This window comes from Macrobrachium nipponense, chromosome 1 (assembly GCF_015104395.2).
Source record: "Macrobrachium nipponense isolate FS-2020 chromosome 1, ASM1510439v2, whole genome shotgun sequence".
NCBI lineage: Eukaryota > Metazoa > Arthropoda > Malacostraca > Decapoda > Palaemonidae > Macrobrachium > Macrobrachium nipponense.
In genome coordinates this window covers 124,900,572-124,926,753 of record NC_087200.1, presented here as the reverse complement: position 1 = coordinate 124,926,753, position 26,182 = coordinate 124,900,572, and the positions used below count along the sequence as shown (strand labels likewise).

The 26,182-nt window shown below is 37.4% G+C and overlaps 2 protein-coding genes across 2 annotated transcripts in view; one reads left to right on the top strand and one right to left on the bottom strand.

Moving 5' to 3' along the window:
* The window catches only part of LOC135219597 (kinesin-like protein unc-104), a 298,157-nt gene that overhangs the window by 199,823 nt on the left and 72,152 nt on the right, over window positions 1-26,182 (bottom strand).
* The window catches only part of LOC135220052 (kinesin-like protein unc-104), a 49,388-nt gene continuing 28,278 nt past the window's right edge, over window positions 5,073-26,182 (top strand). The window contains exons 1-11 of the mRNA XM_064257382.1: window positions 5,073-5,117; window positions 5,403-5,481; window positions 5,823-5,989; window positions 6,248-6,426; window positions 6,681-6,801; window positions 7,141-7,275; window positions 7,696-7,859; window positions 8,014-8,153; window positions 8,724-8,783; window positions 20,081-20,206; window positions 20,688-20,821. Coding sequence (XP_064113452.1) covers window positions 5,073-5,117; window positions 5,403-5,481; window positions 5,823-5,989; window positions 6,248-6,426; window positions 6,681-6,801; window positions 7,141-7,275; window positions 7,696-7,859; window positions 8,014-8,153; window positions 8,724-8,783; window positions 20,081-20,206; window positions 20,688-20,821 — 1,350 coding nt within the window. The remainder of the gene's footprint in view (window positions 5,118-5,402; window positions 5,482-5,822; window positions 5,990-6,247; window positions 6,427-6,680; window positions 6,802-7,140; window positions 7,276-7,695; window positions 7,860-8,013; window positions 8,154-8,723; window positions 8,784-20,080; window positions 20,207-20,687; window positions 20,822-26,182) is intronic.

Below are 26,182 nucleotides of genomic sequence, written 5' to 3'. Positions count from 1 at the left end.
GGTTATATAACTCAGCAAATTGTTGCGAAAAATAAAATCCATTTTCCTTTAAAATGAGAGATGATATTATTATACATTATTACCCATTGTTTTGAGCTTCTGTATTACACCCAAAACTTCAAAAAGAATCGGTAGGAATAAAGAAAACAGTTGGCCATTATCGGTGCCGATAAAAATGTATAAGGCAGAGGTTGTGACAAAGGACCAACCAGAGAAGAAGCAGCAGCAGCAGTAACAAAGTACTCATTTGTATAGTTGGCTGATTCACGTCCAGGGAGCCACCTCAGTTCGCTCCAATGTAACCGTTTTCCTCTTCTCCAACACAGAATTCAGACAAGACCAGATCGTGCGAGAATTTTTGCCTGCCTCATAAAACTTCTTCTTACAGTACAGACTTTTGATCTACGAAAAACGTTGGTTAATCTGTTTCTGTACCATATATACTGTAACTTAACGATCCTTCCCAGCTAGGTATAGCTTGTATAGTTTTGCTTTCCTCGCGATACACTGCTTGAGCTTAGGAGTCATCTAAGGATCAGATTCTTTTATCCTTATTGTGTTTTTTATCAGAGGAAATGCTCTTATATAAAGCTCAAATATTTTTGAGAAATAAAGATAAAATGTTTCATTCATATTAGCATTAGCAAAAGTGAAAAACAAAATGAGACAGCAACATCTCAAAGGCGACCTTCCCTCTTTCACTTGTAGGTCTCTTGTCATGAACTGCGTTAATTGGCATATGACTGGGAAGTGAGTCAACAGATCCCAACAGGGAAATGGTCAGTTATATCAATGGGAATAATAATCAATAATAATAATAATAATAATAATAATAATAATAATCGTTGTGGTGATCAGTTGCTGGATGACGACCTCCAAGTACCTGACCGTCTTCCCCTTCAATTGGGTTGAATACCTGGTTGCCGGACGAAGCTCCTCTGTTGCCAGAGGTTCCATTTACGTCGTTGTCGTTTAATCCTTCATTTCTTTCCATCATTGCTGAGTTTTGCTATTTAACCCATAGCTGGACCCTACCCCACCTCAGGGGGGGGGGTGGGATAGGTACTCATTTACAGCTGAGTAGACTGAGGCAAATTATGGTAAAGATCCTTTCCCAAGGAATCAACGCCGAGGAGAGCGGTCACCCATCCAACGACTGACCAGAGCCAATGTTGCTTAACTTGACTTAAGTCTATTGACGACCTAACCCACTCCTCCACGGCGTCAAACACATAGATGAGACAGGATACAAATACCTGGGAATAATGGAAGGAGGAGATATAAAACACCAAGAGATGAAGGACACGATCAGGAAAGAATATATGCAGAGACTCAAGGCGATACTCAAGTCAAAACTCAACGCCGGAAATATGATAAAAGCCATAAACACATGGGCAGTGCCAGTAATCAGATACAGCGCAGGAGAGTGGAATGGACGAAGGCAGAACTCCGCAGCATAGATCAGAAAACCAGGAAACATATGACAATACACAAAGCACTACACCCAAGAGCAAATACGGACAGACTATACATAACACGAAAGGAAGGAGGGAGAGGACTACTCAGTATAGAGGACTGCGTCAACATCGAAAACAGAGCACTGGGGCAATATCTGAAAACCAGTGAAGACGAGTGGCTAAAGAGTGCATGGGAAGAAGGACTAATAAAAGCAGACGAAGACCCAGAAATATACAGAGACAGGAGAAAGACAGAAAGAACAGAGGACTGGCACAACAAACCAATGCACGGACAATACATGAGACAGACTAAAGACTAGCCAGCGATGACAATTGGCAATGGCTACAGAGGGGAGAGCTAAAGAAGGAAACTGAAGGAATGATAACAGCGGCACAAGATCAGGCCCTAAGAACCAGATATGTTCAAAGTACGATAGACGGAAATAACATCTCTCCATCATGTAGGAAGTGCAATACGAAAAGTGAAACCATAAACCACATAGCAAGTGAATGCCCGGCACTTGCACAGAACCAGTACAAAAAGAGGCATGATTCAGTAGCAAAAGCCCTCCACTGGAGCTGTGCAAGAAACATCAGCTACCTTGCAGTAATAAGTGGTACGAGCACCAACCTGAAGGAGTGATAGAAAACGATCACGCAAAGATCCTCTGGGACTATGGTATCAGAACGGATAGGGTGATACGTGCAAACAGACCAGACGTGACGTTGATTGACAAGGTCAAGAAGAAAGTATCACTCATTGATGTCGCAATACCATGGGACACCAGAGTTGAAGAGAAAGAGAGGGACAAAAATTGGATAAGTATCAAGATCTGAAAATAGAAATAAGAAGGATATGGGATATGCCAGTGGAAATCGTACCCATAATCATAGGAGCACTAGGCACGATCCCAAGATCCTTGAAAAGGAATCTAGAAAAACTAGAGGCTGAAGTAGCTCCGGGCCTCATGCAGAAGAGTGTGATCCTAGAAACTGGCACACATAGTAAGAAGAGTGATGGAACTCCTAAGGAGGCAGGATGCAACCCGGAACCCACACTATAAATACCACCCAGTCGAATTGGAGGACTGTGATAGAGCAAAAAAAAAAATAATAATAATAATAATAAACCTACAACAATAATAGTCTTTAGCATGAAGGAAAGGCAGTTGGCAACATAGCCCGCTGAAGTTGAAATGAAGCTGTTTCATCTAAGAGGCCATGTTGTGACGAGTGGTTTGAGAGAAACGCAGAGTAGTCACTCGGCAATTCATCGTCTGGGCTCTGGTTCGTCAAGAACACCTCACGGTTCGCAGAAGAATAACCCCTTCACATATTCTTAGACATTTGAGGATGTAAGGTCCTTGTTGTTATCCCGTCTTTCTTTTTAATCCTGCTACACAAAAGAATTATCCACACTTTTCATCGTCGTATGCCCCCCCCCCCCCCACCCCCCCCCACCCCCCCCCCCCCTCTTTCTGCTTGACACGAGCTGTTGCCTTCTTTGTCAACGTGGGTTTCTGTAAGTTAAATACTTTGTGCTTGATCCGCAGAGTTTTTGTGTGGGGGTGGTGGGCTCTCTAGGCTTAAATCTGTCTTCTAATTTCAAAAGATTTGCATACACGGACGCATGCATCACAGCTACTTGAATGTCAGTGAAGAATGTTAATGATATATATGGATAAAATGTTTCATATATACCTAAATTATCATAAAACCTCCTTGCTTTTATGGTCAGACTTGTTTTCGTCATTTCAAAGTAACATATATTTGAAAGCAAAATAATCCTACCCTACGCTGTCATTTAGTGAAGTACGGTTCTCTTATGAGTAAAGTGTGTATGTATGTGTATGAAATTTTACACATTGCAGTTCCATGTAATGGATACACTGAAACATTAAAGTTAATATTTTAAGGCAATTTATTAAAGTTTATCGTGACATATACATCAAACGGTAGTTAATGCCTACACACATTTTCATATGAACAAACATGATTGTTTTTCGTCGAGGCATTTTGAGAGAGTTTCCCTAAGAGTGCGATGCCACATCATCTCCCTTTCAAGAAATCCTTGAAACGCTCTCATTAGTGTCCAGAGGACTGAAATGCAAATATTAATTAAGACCTTTAATATGACTTTTCTGCCTACTAATAAATTAAGTTTTTTTATGTACTGGTAGTGCCATGCGCCGTGGCAACTGGTTGGCTATGGCATCCTATTGTATTTATGTTGAATAGGTCGTTTTAAATTGAAGATAAAATGATTAATATCAGAGATTTATACGTCTCTGAGATATTTGTATCGTAATTGTTGTTGAAGATATTAATAAGAGCATTTCCGTATCACTTAATACTTTTAAACACTATTGATAATGGTTATGTGACTTTTGACTCAGTTCGTACCTCGGTATTCTTTATAGTTGGTCTTTACAAGTTGTAGATGCACATACTATGTTCTTTGTGATCTTTTTCAATGTTTTGTAGTTCTTGAAAAAAAGATTTGAAATATAACGTGGATTGGGAACAACGTGTATATTTTTCGTAAGGAAGGAAGGATAGGGACGTCTGCTATGATCTGCGAACAGAAATTGTAATGAATTTAAATTATGCCGTTCATCCCGGTTCAATTCATTGTTTAAGGCAGTTTGAAGCGTTTGCTGGCAATTTACTTCTCCGTTGAATATTTCTTTCTCCAACCAATTCTAACCTATCATATTTATTTTGGGGGTGTTGTATTGTGTCTGTGAGAGTTTTTTTTTTTTCTTAGTATACTCTGCGTGTTCATGTGTAGTTTAAAGATAAGTCTTCCGATAATAAGGTATAGGGAGTGTGGGTGTAGAGACTTTCTCGTGCCTTATTGATCTTCATACAGTATCCCCACCATCCCTTCACTTACACTTTCTTAGGAAAGCCTCTCTCTCTCTCTCTCTCTCTCTCTCTCTCTCTCTCTCTCTCTCTCTCTCTCTCTCTCTCTCTCTCTCTGAGCAGGAAATAATAAATGTATGTTGACATGTAAAATTATTTTCTGGAACTTTGAACTACAATGATGATGTATCTTTAAAATTCTTTAATGAAAACCCTAAATTTAATTGTATATTTTCACACGTGAATGTTTGAGTTTTTTTTTGTGAAGTTGTACATAGTTCTAAAAGTATCATATGAAGTGGTAATTGAAAATTAACGAATTATTTCAGAACTTTCTCATAAAAATCTGTCTTCTGATTGGAACTTTCTATAAAAGCATACTGTATTTACTGACCTTTATAAGTGTATTTTATAAACCGCAATTAAATATAAACTAAAAGTGTATTTTATAAACTGCAATTAAATATAAATTAAAAGTGTATTTAATAAACTGCAATTAAATACCGAAAAAAAAATTTCATTGTTTTAAATTAGACAAGTGCAGTAATGCACTGAGCCCAAGCCTATATTTTTTATATATCTGTATACTGGCATCATATCAACTGTGGTCATTGACACCCATTCATACATATTTGAACACTTCCTAATACATCTGGCTTTATACCACCACTAGCATTTGCTCTTGGATCAGTCAGTAGTAAAGGCATTTGTTTGACCACTAAAAAGAATTAGAATCGGAAATAGAGTGTCATGAACATATCAGCATTTTGGTGTTTGCATATTGTAAGAAAACTGGTGAGGTTAGCATCTTGGTTTGTTGCTCTGGTAACAGATTTTTGAGGTATCCGTTGATTATTTAATGGCATTTTATGATGTCCTATGAATAATCTTAAGGGAAGAGGTGGAAAAATTGCAAATCACAGTGGAGAAAAGACTTCATCACAAAATTGCATTATAGTGGGGATTTAAGTGACTTTTTACTAAAAGTTGAAATGGAGAATTAGAAGAAACTTGATCTGTAGCCTTATTCACATCATTGACATATAGCCTGAAAATAGTGTTTTTTCCCCTTCTTTCTAGGTAAATGATCCATGTTTTGCCTCACAGTGTGACGTCTTCACAGACATAGGAGAAGAGATGCTTGACCATGCATTCCAAGGTAAACTACAGTATTGCATTACATTTTGAGTTGATGGTGTGCACTAGTTGTTAGAGACATATCTGGAGGATGATGATGTTCCGTTCTAGCAGTATGAGAAATATATTCCATCACAGTACAATAAATTAGAAAGTATTAGTTGAGTTCGTATGTTTTTTTTTAAGATATAATTCCAAACTTTTATGATGCTTTTGAAATTATTTCTGACAACTTCAGTTGCTTGAAGTTTTTCCTGGGCTAGGGTTGGGATTATTTTTCTCCTCCTTTAGTTAGTATTAATGGATATTTGTCTTACTTGAGTTATATACTTTGTGAAGAAATTCAGTTTATTTCCTCCTCAGGCTACAATGTATGCATTTTTGCATATGGTCAAACTGGAGCAGGGAAGTCATATACCATGATGGGGAAACAAGAAGAAGGGCAGGAAGGAATTATTCCTCTTATTTGTAAAGACATGTTCAAGAAAATTGCAGACTGCAATGATGAAGAACTTCAGTACTCTGTTGAAGTAAGTTGTCTGATGTAGAGGCGTTCTTGACCCTTGCTTATAAACAAAACAGTTATTATGTTTTCATTTAGTTTTATAGGAATCATTTAAAAAATATTACAGTTTATCTTTTAATGTACAAATAAGTGTTGCCCTAGTTTGTTGCCAACTAATAAGAGGCTCAAAATGAAATTGGCAGAACTGAAATAATGTGGTTTCTGTCATATTTGGTATGAAATACTATGTATTTTCCTATGTATTAACTTTTATCAATAACAGGTAAGCTACATGGAGATCTACTGTGAGCGTGTCCGTGATTTATTGAATCCCAAGAATAAGGGCAACCTTCGTGTACGTGAGCACCCTCTTCTTGGACCATACGTAGAGGACTTGGCTAAACTAGCAGTTACTACATATGAAGACATTCACAACCTTATTGATGAAGGCAACAAGGCTAGGTATGACATTGTTTTCCTTCACCATCATTTCATTCATTTCATATAATGGAGTTTTGAATTTTTTTTATAAAAAAGCCTTTCTTTATGAGACTATGACATTCATTCATTCATGATAAATATTTTCAGGTTTTCACTGACCAACTGTTCTTGCATTTAAGGATACTGAAAATGTTGTAAATCCTTTAAAATTTTCTTGCATTTAAGGATACTGAAAATGTTGTAAATTCTTTAAAATTTTTCTTTTAAACACATAGGACTGTAGCCGCCACAAACATGAACGAGACTTCTTCAAGATCCCATGCTGTGTTTTCTATTGTATTAACTCAACGTCGGGAGGACCGTGCAACAAATCTGTCTACAGAACGAGTATCCAAGGTAAGTTTTATATATTCTTGATTTTTCTTACCTATGGCACATTATGCATTTCAGTTACTACTTGTCTCAGTTATGAAATTATGAAATTTATAGATGATATACAAAGAAATTATAATATTTTGAGAGATAACGTCACAAACTAAGTACGTATACTTGTTTGTCTGAAAGAATAGAGATTATAGTCAATGTAATTTCTCTGGTTGTCTTTCTGACTACTAAATGAAAGTAAATTTTTTCATTAACTGTAATTCCTTTAAATATACATTATTGGAATACATACTGTCCATAATGTTTATGAATAACTCCTTGTATGTTATAACATGCACTTAATTTTTTCAGATATCTCTAGTAGATTTAGCAGGTTCAGAGCGTGCCGATTCTACTGGAGCCAAAGGAACAAGACTCAAAGAGGGTGCCAACATTAACAAATCGCTGACCACCCTCGGCAAAGTTATCTCTGCTTTAGCTGAAATTGTAAGGATGTGAGCCATGTTTTAGTGTAGATTGGAATCATGATGATAAGTGAGAAATACTGTAGTAGTGCACTTTAGTCATATATATTGATTCATACATTTTCCCTTTGCCATTGTATTTTGTATTTGGAATCAAGTGTATTTGATTCCTTCTATGTTCTGACTTTTGACCTCTTTTTTCAATACTGTTACTGTATCACTGTAATAGGTGAATACTCGTAAGGTACGTGTTTCATTTGAAAATCTATTTTCTTTTTTCAGTCAAGTTTGACCACATAGCACTCATGATTGGTACTATAATGGGACTAGTACCCTATAGCCATTCTTTCACTTGAAGAAACTGAGGAGGTTGTTGTAATGCTTATTGTTAAAAAGCCAGGAATAACTTTGGCACTCCATAATCATTGATAAATTATTTCAGGCTTCAAAACCTAATAAGAAGAGGAAAGCAGAATTCATTCCCTATCGTGACTCTGTCTTGACCTGGTTGCTTCGTGAAAACCTTGGAGGAAACAGCAAAACAGCCATGGTGGCAGCTATATCACCTGCTGATATTAATTATGATGAAACTCTTTCAACTTTGCGGTAGGTGCTATGAAAAGATACTCATGAGTGTTGTTAATCACTAGGTGGATGAAGGCATAAGTGATGAGACAGTATTGTTAGGATATGTGCAGTGTTATGATATACATGATGTACATTATGTTGATAAAATTTTTTAGGTAAAGCACCTTTTCAGATATGCTGATCGTGCTAAAGCCATTCGCTGCAATGCTGTTGTCAATGAAGATGCAAATGCCAAGCTGATCCGTGAACTGAAAGAGGAGATCCAACGTCTTCGTGACCTCCTTAAAGTTGAAGGCATTGAAGTTCAGGAAGGTATGTGGGCTGGTTAATAGTAAGAATATTATTCTTATTTAACTTTATAGCTAACTCGCTAATCAGTAGAATATTAAACAGGTTTTGATAACTTGAGCATTTGTGAGAATTGCTTGCCAGGGTTCACACCTGAGAACAAGAAAAATAGATGGTTCTGCTCTTTGGAAGATTTCTTTTTACTCCTAGAAAGCTTTTAGTTTAAATATGGTAGTCAATCCTCATTAATACGAAGCAGTATCATCACAACTTCTGCATACAGTGACAAAGCAGATTTTCTGAAATTCGTGCAGTTGAGTGCCATTACTCTCAATTGGTGTGTAAAAGTCTTATGTGAATTTAGTAGTTCAAAGCAAAGGTGGAACTGTAAAAAGGGGAGAAGTTAACCAACCCTAACCAGTGCACAGATCGGGTGAGCTTTCTTGTTGAGTGATTTACGAGCACCAGTATTGCTGTCCACTCTCTGCCTCTAAACAGCTTAGCCATATGGTCAAACAAGATTAGACCATTAGGCAGTTGTTGAGGACTGAGCTAATGTGGCTGCCATTTTCTCCCTAATGCCACCTACAACAGGCCCGGATTGCAAGGTCACCTACAACAACAATGAAAATCGCCCTGCTGATCTAGGTTCATGTAAGTAGCCTGCCCTATTCACTACACCCCAAGCTGTGCCCATGCCTATTGTCATGTATGGGCTGGTTTACCCCTTTGCTACTTGAGCCATTTTTTGCTGTATTTTTTGGTCTGCTCCCCCTTTCCTTGGGGTGCCCTTGCATTGCTCTATGAATGTTTTGCCCAGAGTGCACTATGTACTGTATTTGGTCAGAGCTGAAGTGTCATTTTGCACTATCCCACCATCATGTCTTTTTGTACATGAATAACAAGGATAGATAGAATTTGCTCTGAGGGCAATGTGGCTACATCATAGCTGTAAATGTGCACTGTGTTACTAAAGAGAACAATGAGAAAGCAAAAAAAAAGCTGCATGTTCAGCAAGGAAATTATGTGATGAATAAGAAATTTGAATTTACATTGGTATTTCAAGTTTTTATGTGCAAAATAAATATTGGTCTTAAAGCCTTCCTTCAAATAAGGCCTTTGATTGGACAGTGCACTTTATGGTCTTAAACAGCTTCTTAGTTATACCTATACAGATAAATAAATACTTGTCAATATGTCACACAGTCTTCAGTTTTTGTGGCTTGACTGCACTTAACAGCATATTCAGCTGACCATTTGACAAGTTGATATCTCACATCTGACTGTAGTAAGTGGCAGCAGGTGCTCAGCTGATCGTGAAATAGCACACTGCACGGCTTAGCCTTATCCCACCCATTGGTGTGTGAAGGCCTGCTGTATATGCAACACTCATCACATGCTTTGTGCAGTAACTCTCATTTTGATTTTTTGTTTTGTTTTCAGGGTATGATATTATGATAGATTTTCCTGGAATATTTTGTTATGCAAATGAGTTTAGTGAATGTGAGGCTGAGCCATTTTTGTATGCTATGTCCTTTTTATTGTTATTTTATTTGGTGCTGTAGCCAAACCTCCTTCCCGCAATTGTTTACTTTTATTTTGATTTACTGGCATTGCTGATGCTGATTACTACTATACTATATATATATATGTATACATATTAGTATATATAAATGTATTGACATACATATTTATATATATTAAGACAGGCAGGTGGAGCGGCAAAAAAATAAGCAAAAAAATCATAAGAACAATTGTGCATTTGGTGATGGAAGCACCAAACATGGAGGAATGATAGAATATTATATTGGGAACATTTTCAGATATGGAACCACTTTTGTAGTAACCCCAAAGTGGCCGCCATATCGGATTTCAAAATGGCGGTTTACAAATCTTTAATTACAGAGAATTCTGGTTATATACCAGCTAGAGACTTGGTTTTAGTGTCTAGATATACATATTTGAGGTCAAGGAATTGAATGGTTCTAGTTAGAAGTTGATTTGGTGACGCCATATTGGATTTCAAGATGGTAGGCTAAAAAAAAGAAAAATTTATGACTGATATATTTGGTTATGTGCCAGCTATATACTTGATTCTGGTGTCTAGATGTACAAATGTGAAGCCAAGGAATTAAATAGTTGTAATGAAACATGTTTTAATTCACATTATCAACTGATAATCAAGTGATAATCCCATAATCATTATGTACATTTATATGCATGTAATTATACACACGACAAGCAAGAGAACTTGCGTATCAATCAATTCAATAACACGTAAGTTCTGCACAGTTCCAAATCAGTCTGAGCAATCACCATCACAGGCACATAGTGCTGTGCATTTCAGAGCTGCTTTCTTACACTTGCATCTCCCACTGCAACCTTTTTTGTACCCACAAGAGATCAGTTCATAGCAGGATTTGGCAGCTTCTGGTAGTGTTGTCCACAAAGGATCAAACTGTCCGTCATTTTCCACCCACCCCCAGTCACATGGTGATGGTAGAGTGCAGCGTGGGACAAGAGACTGCCCCCCAACAATATCCACCCTGGTACATTGCCAACCCTCTTCACATGCTGTTCTAGGGCTGCCTGTGTTGGAGGTATTGCTTCAATAGATCGCGCTTTCTTTGCAAAGAGTTTCTTCCTTGCCAGATTCACCTCTGAACATGTACATGTTCAGTCGTACCGGAGTACTATGTATCTCTCCAGGGTTACCAATGTGTCCTCAGAAATCTCACTTGGTGCAGATGCCAAGGTCAGAAATGCATTTGTCACTTCTGGGAAAATGTCCCATACTGCCCATGCAGTTATCTTGCCACGACCTGCAAAGCTCGAGACTGTATCACACCCTGTGATTGCAGGAAGCTGGCAGTGCCTTGGATTTGTCTGGCCCCAGTGAAGCAGCCAGCTTGTGTGCTGCTATGTAGCGGAAGCTCTTGCCAGTACCAATTGCTAGCCATAGTTCATCGACTGCCTCATGTAGCTCCTGGGCCATCCACACAGCAAGAACCACCACATCTGTGTCCATGGTACGGATGAGTATTCTGCGGTGTCCAGATTTAACAGCATCTGCTGCATGAACGTTCATGCGCATGTCCGCTTCCTCGTGATTGCATGGGGCCAAAGCTGCTGTGTCTTCAAAGGGTGGTACAGCAATGACCTGTTGATATAAGCATAAAAATGTCATATATTTGGTGAAGGCGGTCAACTGATCATCAAAAAAAATCTATATGAAATTAACATTAATTTATATTACAGATCATTGGACAATGTGGGTACATGTATGACATATGATATAAACAGGGGGATTCAGATTACCTGTTCACCGTCAGTAGCAATCAGCTGTTTCTCTGGCACATTAATGGACTCCATGACCTGCCTTAGACAGGAAGTGGAAGAGTTCTTCCTTGTTCTCGTCGACACGGAGGAATGTGTGCCAGTTCCCTGGTAACAGGGCAGTGCCAGTAACACGTCTGCAGATTCCCTTGCCTCTGTTAGCCCTTGCAGTTGCCTTCAAGCTGCCTGAGTTTGCATAGCGGTCCCACACTAGATCCAGATGAGAATGATTTTGAAGCTGTGACAGAATGTATGGAACGAATACGTCTGTGGCATAGTCAAGAAATGTTTTGCTGTGGCCAGGGTTCAGCATTTGAACCACTGCAGCCCCATCGAGGATCACAGAAGAGACTTGTGGTGGGTGAGACGTTGGTTCAACAAGCTGTTCCAAAGGCCTCAGCAAGTCAGATTTGAAGGAACCAAAGCGGATCCGTCCATTTTGTGATAGTGCAGGCGGGTGTGCACTGTTCTCATGTTTGAAGAACGCTCGAGATCGCCATCTCTGGTTTGGCATGTGATGTATAGTCTGGAGAAAAGCTCTGAATAACTCCTTGCAGAGGCGAGTTGTTGCTTGTTCTTATTGGCACTTTTCACCTTGATGGATGCAAATAATGGAAGTTTGTTGCGTTTTGATGACATCATTGGGAGTGGTTTGGATCTGTCTGCCAGACGTTCCTTCACAAATAAATGGAACTGATCTCGCCCCATTTTGCAACAGCTGTACGCACACTTCTACTGCACGCTGGGCCCAGGATCTCCTGTGTGTCTAGGAACCAGCAAATCTGTGCTTTTCTTCTTCAAAAGGGGTTGCCCATCTCCTCAATGACTGCTGTCAGTGCACGAACATCTTGGACAAATTTCTTCTGTACACTGTTGGTTTGCTCATGGTGGTGGGTGTGCTCTCCTCTTTGGTGCAGTTGTTGTGAGGTCTCAAGTTCTGTGATGACCCGAGCAACTTCAGGGCCAGCCACCATCCACCGTCGAAGGGCACTTGGATTTTCAGTGAGACCCACTGCCCCGCCATCACCTTTGACCATGGCATTGTTTTGCTCATGTGCCTGGTCTAAGGCAATGGCGGAAAAAGCATGCCTGGTCTTCTTGGATGTGAAGTGGCCCATATGGAACTTGGCAGCAACATCTGGATGTTTCTACAAAAGGCAAACCATGTCCCTGATGTGCACTGGAAACCAGCGAGCATAGTGGAATTGATCCAATGCAGCAAACCATGCAGCTAGCTCTGGTGGGGTGTCCATGTACAGTGTGAAGTTCGACTCTCTAAGTGAACGTATGAAGAGGAGTATAGAGAGCTCCAGGTGAAGTACAGTGGCCCAGTACTGAAACTGGGGACATGCTACTGCTCTCATGTCACACCATGCCTCAAACTGCAATAGTTCCTCATCTCTTGCTGTCGCTCTTTCTTTGTATCTAGTATATGCATGGTGCTGAAGTATGTGCAGGGCAGCAGCAGTTACCTGGTGGGCACGTCTTGTACGGCTGACATGAGCTGCATGCAGGAAGGAGTCTGCTGTGCCTTTTGTTGCTATCTCTGCCTGAACCAATGCCTCTGTCCAACCACTGTCTTGCGGCCAGTTTCCTGCTGTCTTCCAAGCTGCCATCTCTGTGTGTAGAGCGCCTAGCATTACTACAAATAGATCTTCACCAAATGTCCTCAGCCAGTTCCATTGCACCTCCTTGGCGATTGCATACAGTGGTTGGTCCAGTGTGATGACGGGTATCTGTCCAGGATTTAGCTCATTGACCGCTGCTTTCACTACATCCATGGCATGACGGATCATTGCCACTGAGTGGGCTTGGTCATGGAAGAGGGGTAGCAAGGCAGTGGGTGTGACTGTGATATTAGTATGCTGGGCTGCTTGGCTCTGCATGATGTGCAGCCCACGAAATGTTTGCTGGATTCTGTGTATCGCCACTGTCACATGCATCCTTCACAGACTGGAGCCACTTCTTCTCTTTATCGAGCTCAGCTTGTGCAGAATTCCTCTGCAGTGACGCTTGGGTTCCAGCTGGTACATGGTTTTTTTGGGCAGGTGAAGTAACTGGCTGTACATCTGTATAATACCGTGGAAGGTCACCCACAGCCTTGACATTGGAGATACCCCCGATGATGACAATACCTCGGTCTGTGCCTTGATTGTCATAGTCTGGATGTTGTATTAATGAAATACCAGTTCCATGTAATGAGTCATGTGCTGTCGTGGAGCTGGGATTGTGGTCTATATTATCCACAGCTGCTGTGGTGAACACTCTACTGCGGAGCTTTGGGGGGCAAACCACCTTTTCCATCTGAAAGCGCTGACATTTCCCGTTGCCCAGCTCTGCAGAGATCCGTAGCACTCTATCATATACAATGCTGATCCCTAGTCCAGATAGTGTGTCAACTAATTCCCTCTTTCTCGTATGGGCATGAAGCATCAAGCCAAGATATATTGGCAAGGAAGTCTCTTGACTGATGCTGTGTCGCACGTCTGTGCCTGCACCTCTTCTCTCATGTTTCACACTGTTGTATTTGATTAGTTGAGCTATGGTCAAAGATGCTGAGGACGATGATTGACGTGCCTGGTTTTTGATGCCTGCACCCTCTAGCATCATGGAGACCATTGTCAGCAGCAGTTGTGGCACAGACTCTTCTTGGCATTTGTCTGAGAAGGAACCATTGAAAGGCTGAGATGACTGGAACATATCCTTCCTTATAATGCAGGCAGCTCGTGCCAGGTGCACAGCATCACTGTCAATGTCATGTTGACATGCTTTGGCTAGTGCACTGCCAATGTCTTCCTTATACACCAGCAGGATATCTCGTCCCTTTCTGTGCTCCTGCAGATCAGGCAAATATGCCAGGATTCACTCCTTGAGTCTGGTTGTATGGACTCGTGTTTCCAGCACAATGCCGAGCTGTTCCATTCTCGTTGTGTACAGCTTAGTGAGGTCTGCCATCTTGAACACAGGAGCAGTGTCCTCTTCTTTTGCAGTTTCTTCTATGTATGTTACCAGTTCAGACAGGACTATTGCTGAAATGACATCTATTTTGATCTGGCTTTCCTCAGCAAGTGTTTTTGCTGCCCTCACGCGGTTGTAAAGGGATGTCAAACATTTCTTGTGGTACTTGGCCTCTCTTGCCACCATATCCCCAGCACTCAGTTGGGCTAACAGAGTGGTATTCTCAAGAAACTTGGCAGCGTTGCAAACGTGTTTATCTAGTTCCAGTGTCGCTACTTGATGAAACTCTGAACCAAGCTGTTGGTGGCAGAAGAAGCATAGATGATTGCGTATGTTTTCGACACAAGCTGCCTTAGATCTAGTTCGCTTGTACTCATCTGTGTTTGTACTGGCGGCAGGGCTTCCTTCAGAATGACCTCTTTTCTGTGCCCATTGTAGCTTGGTAGTGTTGTATTTCACCCTGCATGACTTGTGCCACTTGGTTTGGTGGGCAGCCAGAGTGGCAGCTATCCCTTGGCCTTCATCTAGTTGTTGTAAGTCCATATCTTGTGGCAGCTCACCTAGTTCACTGAATGCTAACATATTGTCCTCAAGAAATGTCTTGTATCAGCACCTGTTATCTTTTTTTCTTTTAGTTGTAGGCAAGGACACTGTAGGGGGACTCTTCTTTATCAGCTTGACACAGAACACAGAGTTCAGTTTTGGTGTGGGAGTTAGAGGCTTGGAAACATCAACTACCTTGAACTGTTTCGACATGGTTGAAATCTGGAATAGAAAGAAAAATACCAGAATCAAGTAGATAGCTGACATCATAACCAAATATATCAGTCATAAATTTTTCTTTTTTTTTTTTTTTAGCCTACCATCTTGAAATCCCATATGGCGTCACCAAATCAACTTCTAACTAGAACCATTCAATTCCTTGACCTCAAATATGTATATCTAGACACTAAAAACCAAGTCTCTAGCTGGTATATAACCAGAATTATCTGTAATTAAAGATTTTTTAAGCCGCCATTTTGAAATCCAATATGGCGGCGACTTGGGATTACTACAAAAAGTGGTTCCATACCTGAAAATGTTCCCCATATAATATTTGATCATTCCTCCATGTTTGGTGCTTCCATCACAAAATGCACAATTGGTTTGCTATGCCGCTGCACTATATAATATATATATATATTATATATACTATATATATATCTATATATATATATATAATATATGTATATATATACACACAGTATAATTAAATGATGTCATTCATGTAAATGTTGACATATTTGAGTAATAAAAAGAACACGAAAAATGGATAATTCAAATCATTCACATATTCATTTCTGGGCTAAAACTCCACTATTAATTGTTTAACAGCTAAATTTATTACTAAGGGACAAAGAAAGTAATTTTGCATAGAGAGTACTTTAACTTGGCATTATTTTTTGTCATTACTTAGAATTTAGCAGGTCATTTTAGATTTTGAGGATAGGAATGAACTGGAAAACATCTGTTTATTGTAGCATGAAAATGATTTTTGTTTTCTTGTTGAATAAAAAACCATGCTAATCAAAATATTTTGTCACATGTTAGTATAATGTAATGAGTTGCAGTTTAAGTATGCACTTAGAAGTGTGACTCAGTTACTTGTTGAAAGTTAAAATATCATTACATACACTGCACATGCTCCAGTTGATGTGTCCTACCCCTTTTTTATGGGTTGGGATTACATAAAAGAACCTTTCAAAGAATGAAATTGGTGTTGCAAGGTTCCAATCTGCCGTTTTAAATTCGCTAAATGACTTTTTGTTTTAACAGATCTTGGCAATAGATAAACCTAGACCTAATAGGAGTTTTGGCATAAATAGCACTGAAAAGAGAAGAGTAGAGAGAGAACTCCTTTTGTATATCTAAACCCATAAGGGAAAGCATGACATAAAAGAAACATTGATTTGGCTGATGATGATTCAGTTACACATACATATAGTATGTATATATATGTAAGTTAAGTTAAGTATATCTTAGTTTAACCAGACCACTGTGCTGATTAACAGCTCTGCTAGGGCTTGCCTGAAGGATTAGATACTTTTACGTGGCTAGGAACCAGTTGGTCACCTAGCAATGGGACCTACTGCTTATTGTGGGATCCAAACCATATTATATCTAGAAATGAATTTCCATCACCAGAAATGAATTCCTCTGATTACGCATTGGCTGGGCCAAGAATCGAATTCGGACCACTGGATTGGTGGCCGAGCTATATATATATGTAGGGTGATGTAGTAATTTCAAGAATAATTTTTTTATATTGTTCCATGATGCTTTCATCAGTTATACCCCAAGTATTTGTAAAGCAAAATTGTAAATTACTTTGGAATGAACACAGCTAAACTAAGAAATATTAATGCATAATCTTATTACCTCTCACAATAATAGTCCATGAACTTGACCATTTAGGATCAAGAAATGATGAATTGGAAACATGATGATTTATTGTCATAAAGTATGGTCCCGAAATATGCGTTATCGGATTGTGCGATTCCCCTTTTTTGTTGTCACTAGTTCTCAAAAATAGATTTTCTTTATCTGCAAAGCTGTTTAAAGTCTGCAAGTCATGCGCCACAAAACGTATCAAATCTATTGTCTTTTCAAGTAATTTGGTGTGAGGTGTTCACTGATGTCTGAGAGAAGGGGTGGTGGTATGCAAGAAACAGAACAAACTGAGACAGCTGCTTTGTTAGGCCTAACGGGAGTGAAGATACACATGATTCACCTGTCCCCAAAACCTCAAAGAACTCTCCACAGAGGATGAGGATGAGATAGAGGAATTTGGAGGTTTTTTTGGCATATGATGGGTAGAGGAAATTCCACCCAAAAGGTTTTTAAAGATTTTTACAGCAGGAAATGACTGTATCATACAGTACACTTGCACCCAATGGTGGCAGTGTTTGTGTGTGTGAGTTTTCACCATCCTGGGTGTAATTTTAAACTTTTTCAAGTTATTAAAACTTTAAAACCTTTTTAATTTTGTATTTATCCATAAGGATAATTTCATATTAGAAAAAATACAGTATAGTACATAGAAAGTATTGAAAATGGGTAGTAAAAAAGTTTGACTGGGTAGGTTGTCATTTGCCTTGGCCATAATGGAATCATTCCCATAAGGTATGTTTATCGAAATCTGCGATTTTCGAGTTCTACAAGGCCATGGGGTGACCAAATTCTCACATAATTGGGGCCTGTACTGTAGATAGTATTCAAATTTTTTCTTTATTTAGGTGGATTACTTTTTACTTCCCCCCACAAAGACCACAAAAAGTTTTCATGTATAAATCAGGTACTGATTACATTAAGAATAAAAAATAATACATACATTTTTGGAATACTCCAATTACTTCAGTCATAAATACTGATAGTATAATAATATAGTAATGGTAAGCGACATGTAACTCAGCTCATTTTTTCTTTTTCTTTTGTAAAGAAGCACTAGATATTAAGGATGGAGAACTTTTTTGTAGTTTTCAGTTTTAGGAGATAAGTAGCATATGGTAATCATTTGTTTCATTAAGTTTACAGTGGTTCATGAGAAATGAAATAGTTTGAAGGCTTTTGAGGTTTTTTCTTACAGAATTCAATTTAATTTCGTACAGCATATCAGTGTAAAAGTGAGGTCCCTTTGTAATTTTAAGTAGTCAGCTACTAAAGTTTTCACTCCATGTAACATTGGAAATAACAATTGTCTTTATCAAGCCTTATTTTTATTTCTACAAGAGTTGGATATTAGATAATAATGAAGGTTGGTTTGGCTACTGCACAAAAGTTTAGAATATAATGGCATACATCTTCTTTTCAATTTTAGCACAGTATTTTGTGTAACGGTTGAAGTATTGAAGATGTGTTATCAGGATTTTTAGAGGCTTGAATGTTGAAATTGATCATATTGTTTTATGAATAGTCATAAATACTTTTTGCTCATTGGTGACTCAAAGCTTATTTTCTGTAGATACCCTTAACGCCAGGCCAGATTTAGTTATCTACATACCAGTATATGAGGCTGTATTCACATGACAATTGATTTCATATGTTAATCTTCATACTGTGTGCCTGTGATAGCTTGGTTTTTTGACATTATGGAGTCTGTGAATGCTAGAGTGAGTTTCAAAATTTTGTAATTCACTTTGCTTTGTGTGTATTTTAAGATGTATTTTTATATATCCTGAAAATTTTTGTGGTTTTATTCTAAATCAGATACTTTTTGTATTGCTTATAAAATTTAGTTTTCATCCTCACAAAATTGCCTATTTCATTGTGGAACAGTAGTTATTTTCACCAAGATTTTTTTATATATACTGTATAGTGGTGCTCAAGTGTGTAATCTGTAAAATTTCATCTATAATTACATATATTCATATACAGTATTGTGGTCCGCATTTCTTTTTTTGCTTTGGCTGCCATGCTTATTTTGTTGGCAAGATATTTCCCCATACATATTCCAAACAATAGAAGTGACATCATTTGCAGTGATTCAGTGATGTAGAGTAGCAGTTGCAGTTGCAGTATGATCATCCCTTAATAGTGTACACTTAATTGTTGAAGTGGATGCATCGCTTTTCATCATTTACATACACCTAATAATAGGAGCAACAATCAACCATTGTAAACATTTGATTTTCTTGCAACAACTTTGGTTCATATCATGGTAATTTACATACAGTGCATTACATAGTAGCATATTGTTATGATTTGTGTGTTCTTAGTAATGTTTGCAGAGCAATTGGTAAGTATGAAGGTAGTTTGTAAAATATAGATAGTGGAGTTTTCTTATTTATTTAAAGTTAATCTAGGACGTAACATTGGTAATTGAAGCTAGTCTTATATTTTGAATGAAAGGGATTATCAAGATATATTTGAATGGATGATAGTTTTGTCATACTTAAAGGGCTCCAGTTAACTTTGTGATTTTTTAGAGCTGCAAGACCATAGACCATGGTTCATTCCAGCCTCCAAATTGCTGTAGAAGATTTTTCTTTTCTTTTATACCCTATTAGATCACTGATAGAATGGGGAAGGACATTCTGGATATTTGAAATAGTTTGTGGATTACATGTTCATTTGTTAAAAAACAGTGGTTGTAGTTAATATTCATATAATTTTGTATCTGAATTAATATTTTACAATTATGCCTCTACATGTCTTTGATAATATATACGTATAGGTTTGTTGTGTGTTTCCTAAAGATACAGCACTAGCCATTGTTTATGAGAGGAGTTGTAACAGATTTCTTTTCTTTGTATTTTTTTTTTTATTATGATGCTATTTCATGTCCTTAAAGTCCAGATAATGATAAATTAACCTAGTATGAGAAGTTTAAAAATTAAAATTTACGAATGGGTAATTAACTAGATGATAGCTATTGTATGTGAAAAAGCTGAAAATAAAAAATTATGGAATGATGATGTCCCTGTAGTTATGAAAAATATTTATTATTTAGAATGAATTTTGTACTGACTTTGAAAATAAATACATAACATCTAAAACATTTACCCCCCTGAGATGTAATTGTAGTGCAGTATGGAGTATAAAAATCAAAAGCAAATATTATATGATATTTAACATAATTATAAGACCCCCCTGCCATTCACATCATTCAATACTTGCAGGTCAGGAGATCACAAAAGTTATGAATAGTAGGAATGACAAAGAGACTCCTCAGATAAACTCCCCAGTGTCTACAGTTGCTGAAGTTGCGGTTGATCAGCTACAGGCCAATGAGAAGCTCATCGCAGGTAAAAAACAAGATTATTTTTTAATGTAAATTTTATTGTGTATGGAACATTAATCAAAGGAATTAGTACATACAGTTAAATTTTCTGTTAAATAATTTTTCTTATTTCACCAAACTGAAACTTTAATTATGTAGTTTTTGCAAAGTTCTTATCTAATTTCTTATGTATATGAACAGTTGAGTATAAATTCGATACTGTTAATTCTTATAATATAATAAGTAGATATTAAAACTTAAAAAAAATTTCATCTTCTGCAAAAGGTGTAGGCTATGGTAAGTGTTTTTTTCTATTAAAAAGTCATTGGAAAACATTCTAAGATATTCTAAAGGGTTCAGTTAATCAGTAGGCCATTAGTGAGTGTATTATAAAACTTTACAAAGATTTGGGCAGCCCCCTGTTATTTGGAGTCTTTTAAGTTTTAGTAAGTTAAATTACCTGTGGTAACTTTTTAACTCATTTTCATTTATTCACCACTAATCAGAACTAAATGAGACTTGGGAGGAGAAACTGAAACGCACTGAAAGTATACGTTTGCAACGTGAAGCTGTCTTTGCTGAGATGGGTGTAGCCCTGAAAGAAGATGGCAATACCCTTGGAATATTTTCTCCTAAAAAGGTGTGTATATTATATTTTTGTTGCTATAAAAACTCATGTTAGTAAATCACTGATAAACATTTATGGTCTTACTTAGTAGCTCAGGAATTTGCTAAACCAGCAACTTGTTCTCTCTCTCTCTCTCTCTCTCTCTCTCTCTCTCTCTCTCTCTCTCTCTCTCTCTCTCTCTCTCTCTCTCTCACAAACACACACACACACACATTAAAAAATTGTACACATTATTATGTTAAGAAAGAAACAAACCATGTTAAAAATGTAATAATAATTTTATCTAAATCTTCAAGTATGCCTGATGTTAGGGAATTGGAAGTTATAGCGAAGTTAACAAAGACAGGGGATGTAAATGAATGTGGTAACTATAGAGACATTGCACTTCTGTCATGAGGAATGAGAATATTCAGTATTCCTATACTAAATAGGCTGAAGAAAGGATTTAATAAAATTTTAGATAAGCAAGCTAGTTTTTTAGAAAAGGCAGGAGCTGTACAAGTCAAATACTTGTGTCAAGCCCCTTCTGATAGCTTTTGTTGAAGGCATTTGACAAGATCCACAAACCAGCACTATGGAGGTCTTGGATCGTTAAAGGGAGCACCGACACTGTAAGGCCCTGTTATACAGTAGTAAATGACTGTCACTACCTTGTGATTGAAGGGATTTGCTTAAAATTCTTACCGCTTATTCTGCAGCTAATAATGAAAAATCTCTCATTGGAGGTCTCTCGCATTTAAAAAAAAAGGGTTTTCTGCCCTTGGTGATTATACTTCTTATAGAATGCAATGTGTAAATAGTGTCCCTATGTACGTAATACCTGGTGTGTAAGCTGGATAGTGTGTAACTGCAGATATATTAATCTACGTTCTGCTCCAATCAATGCCTTTCAAATTATGCTACTCATCTGCAGAATCTGTCATTATTATATTTCTACAATTATTATTATTACTGGTATTTTCTTTTTTCATTATTACTGTGAATATTATATCAGTATAGAGTTTTGCTATTTTCAATTTTTGTATTTAGCCCTCTGAGCCTGACTACTACAACCACCTAAGGTCTTTAGTTAGAATTTAATTACATATATACAATCTGTTCACTAATTCTTATCACTTTTAATGATAACTCTTCTCAATATTATTACTGTTACTTTTACCATTATTATGAATATCTTCTATACTTCTTCAGCAACTGTTTGGATATTGCCAATTTATTATGTTTTATCATGTTATCTCGTGTATCTATGTAGATTGTGTATGTTATTGTCTACTTTATATATTGCATGTATACAGCCTTGAGCTAAAATGAAATTTATTATTAGTATATTTGTTTTGCAGTTGAAAAAAATTGTTATATAATTTTTCAAAATTGATATGCAAAATTAAAAGTTGCACAGAAAAATGATTTTCCTAATGACAAAATAAAAGTTCATTGAATCTGGACAACTTGGAACAAGTTATGTATTCCTATATCATCTTAACCCATTTTCTTTGATACGTCCCGTAGAGAAATGGGTTATTTTATTGGGTGATAATTATTTTGTAATAATTTTTTTTGACACTAGTTTTATGTGTTTTCTTTTTTACAATTTGTTGTTCAGAGTACCATACAAGCAATGAACAAAATTGTCCATGAAAATTTTTTTTAGCAATTACATTTCAAGATTTGCATACTTCCACATGAAACAGTCCAAAACAGTGTACAGTGGACCCCCCGTACAGAATAGCTAGAATCCGCAAATACTTAGAACCCTTATAAAAAATGCTTAAAACTGCCTATTTTGTTAGTTCAGACTCATGAAAAATCCATAAAAATGCTTATGCCTGGTTTTTTTTAAATAGTTTTATCACAAAAAGTGCATTTAATCATAAAATTTATATGAAAATACAGTATATTGTGTATATTTCTTGACCCCTTCTTTAGAACTCGTTCTTCTAGGAAGAGTGTCCAGGTGGAGTAACTCCCAGCTGGTTTAGGGTACTTGTACCTCCCTCCAAGTATAAGTCTCTCCTATTGCTAAGACCGTGGTTTGTTCCGCATGTGAACAAATGACAAATTTTTAATCAATTTGTTTTTTTCATAGCTAACAAACCTGAGGTCTTATTATTTACTGCCCACCTCTAGCTGCCCCTCTCTCTTTTTTCCTGGGTTGGGGAAAGACTAGTGCGTCACAAGGTTTGTTAGCTGTGTAAAATAAAAAGTAAATGAAAATTTGTCATATTGAAGTAATGACAGAAATGTTGGAAAATTAGAATTTGTACCCAATGCTGTTTTATTAAAAAAAAGACCAATGAGATACAAAGCTTACTTGATGAAAACAGAAATAATGAGACGGAGAAAGGATTAAAGAGTCAAATCTTTCTAATATTTAAAAATGATCTCAAGTACAACTTCTCATTGGAATTTAGTAAAAGAATAAAAAAGGCAAATCGAACAATGGTCTGGTAGAAAAGGTTTTGAGAATCAACTAAGCTAAGATTAATAATGTATGATCAGCACTGTAATTGTACTGTATGCAAATGTATCATGGTGTGACCAAGATACAATATTTAAATACATAATTGAGATTATTTGAAAATAAAGCTTCACGATGAATATTAGGAGTCAGATGATAGGATAGAGTTAGAAATAAAATGAAATTAAATTATAGACATGTCTGCTATAGAATGAACTTTTCATAGTAGTACAACCTTGCCTCCGTGCCCTATAGGTTGCATTGTCAAGGTGTAAATGTACCAAGGTTCTTAGATAAAAATAATGTAAGTAAATTTAGTCAGCAGTCAAGTTAGAATTACATAGATAAGGTTAACCTAGTATAGTGAAAGTAACACAAAAAGATGTTAACACTCACAATGATTAGCTTTTGTGATGATACTTTTGTATGTGTGATGGAAGGTATATTTTTTATGTAAGTTATGTATATCTTAGTTTAACCAGATCACTGAGCTGATTAATAGCTCTCCTAGGGCTGGCCCGAAGGATTAGCTTTTTTTAATACAGCTAGGAACAAATTAGCAACGGGACCTACATCTTATTGTGGGATCCGAACATTATATTGAGAAATTAATTTTTAATCACCAGAAATAAATTCCTCTGGTTCTGCATTGGCAGGAGTAGGGAGCAAACTCAGGCTACCAGATTGATAAGTAATTGATTGTAAATGTTAAAAGGTTACATTAAAATACAGTCATACCTTTGGTACATTTTGATTTGAGTATGAATCAATTTTTTTTAGTCTATTAATGAATTCTGCTGAGATGTCATATTTGCTCCTTTTTTCTTGTAAGAGTTGTTTTACAGGATTATCAGTGCTGTTTTTAACTTAGTTTTGGATAAAGATAACTAAAGATAGCTAAAATGCACCAGTCTCCACTTATTAATGCTGATCCATAGTTATCAGAATGCTGACGGGAACGAGCCCCCTCCAACTACCAGGGACTGCTTGTATTTTTTAATGCTTTATCTTCAATGTAAATGTTTAAAGAGGGGATAACAACCAGGATTGTTTTAAGATGAAACTTTTATTGAGCTGTTTTGACTGAGAATGTGTGTGTGTGTGTGTGTGTGTGTGTGTGTGTGTGTGGCTGTTATCAAGAGATTTTAGTGTTTGCTTCCTTTCTACTTCAGTTGTGTCTGGTACTGTATAGAATCAGATATTGAAGGATAAGTGTGATCTGCTGTCTGTTACTGTGTATATCAGATGCCTTTTTATCTGTTTTTGTTGTCTGTAGTTATTTTTGTACAATACATATCAATTTTCAGGCATTTTCTTTTACTGATGCCTTTTGATTTTAGAAACATTTGTAACACATGAAATAGATTGCTAGTGAAAATATAGGAAAAATGAAAAATTTGAGGCATAAAAGAAATTTATTACATTTCATATATCACTACATATTCTAAAATGGTAGATAAAAGTGAGGAATTTCTTAATAGGCCCTTGATGTGGTGGTTGCAAAAGTGGAAATTGATAAAAGTACATAATCAAGTTTGATGTAGGATAGTACTTTGCTTTGAGAGAAAGTGAGGTTGAATTTAATTCTTAAAAAAAATGAGAATGTGTTCTGCATTTGTGAGTGGAATATGAAGAAATTGCTATTACTAATGTCACACCAACTTCACTTGATAACAGTCCAGTTGCATCAGTGGGCCATCGACAAATCAGTGGACCTCATGGCCAGGTACATTACAGGCAAAAGGAATGCAGCGCCAACCAGCTAAGTCATCGGAGACAGGTTCTAGGGACAGAGTGGTCTCTGCATCAGGCGATAGTGGACAGGCTTTTTCATCTGTGGGGGAGACCAGTGATAGACCTCTTTGTGACAAGGTTCAACAGGAAGCTAGAGGTCTATTGTTCAGCGGTTCCAGATATTTTGGACTCTGTCAACCTCATGTAGAGAGATACCATCAATCTGTGACTGGTGTTGTCTACGGGGTTTCTCTCCACTCGGAACTTCTATTCGGTGGATAGCTGATTTTTGGTCTTCCATTAAGGGTTAAAGGGCTGCCTTTGGATTGGTTCTTCATCTGAATTTCATTTTGGGAAATCTCTATGTTGCTCAAAAGCTTTGGGCAGTCTTGTTCTGCCAGAGAACTCAAATCTCCTGCCTGGGATCTGACTGGTGCTAAATATTCCCACTCGAGCCCCATACAAACCAGGGACTTGACCCTCAAGACAGTTTTCCTGCTAGTCTTGGCTTCATCATAGAGAGTTGGTGAACTCCATGGCCTGGCTTTTGATGTAAAACATACCAGAGGTTGGGGTCTGTAGCCTTCAAATTTGTCATGGCATTTGTTGCTAAGACTCAAAAACCATTGGTTCATGATAACAGATTTGCCTCCTTTTCCATCCCTTCTCCTGGGGTTTTGTCAACAACAATCCAGTTGAATTACTCCTTTGCCCTGTCAGAACATTGTGTTGTTATCTAAATAGGGCTCAACACCTCAGACCAGGCTGCCAAAGAAGTATCCAAGAATACCATTTCGTTTTGGCTACATGAAGTGATTAAGCATGCCTATTCCTCATCATCAACTTCAACTGCCAAGCCTGTATGTTCATAGGATTTTGAATGCTTGGTTCTAAGCTTCGCCAAACCACTTTCACCTCCTTCTACCTGAGGAACATTGCCAACAGGTCCCTGCACACTTTGTCCTTAGGTCCGGTGGTGGCTGCTCAACAAGTTGTTTAGCTCATCCAGTGCCCCTAGTGGGACAGTTTGTATCTTGCCTAAAATGATGGTATGAAAGTGAGAATGATTGAGATGGCTGGTCTCTTTTCTTTCCCCTGTTTTTTCCTTTCTGTTCTACCTACAGGTGGTATGAAGATGGATCCATCATATGCTGGAACTGGCCAGATACAGATGAATGAAA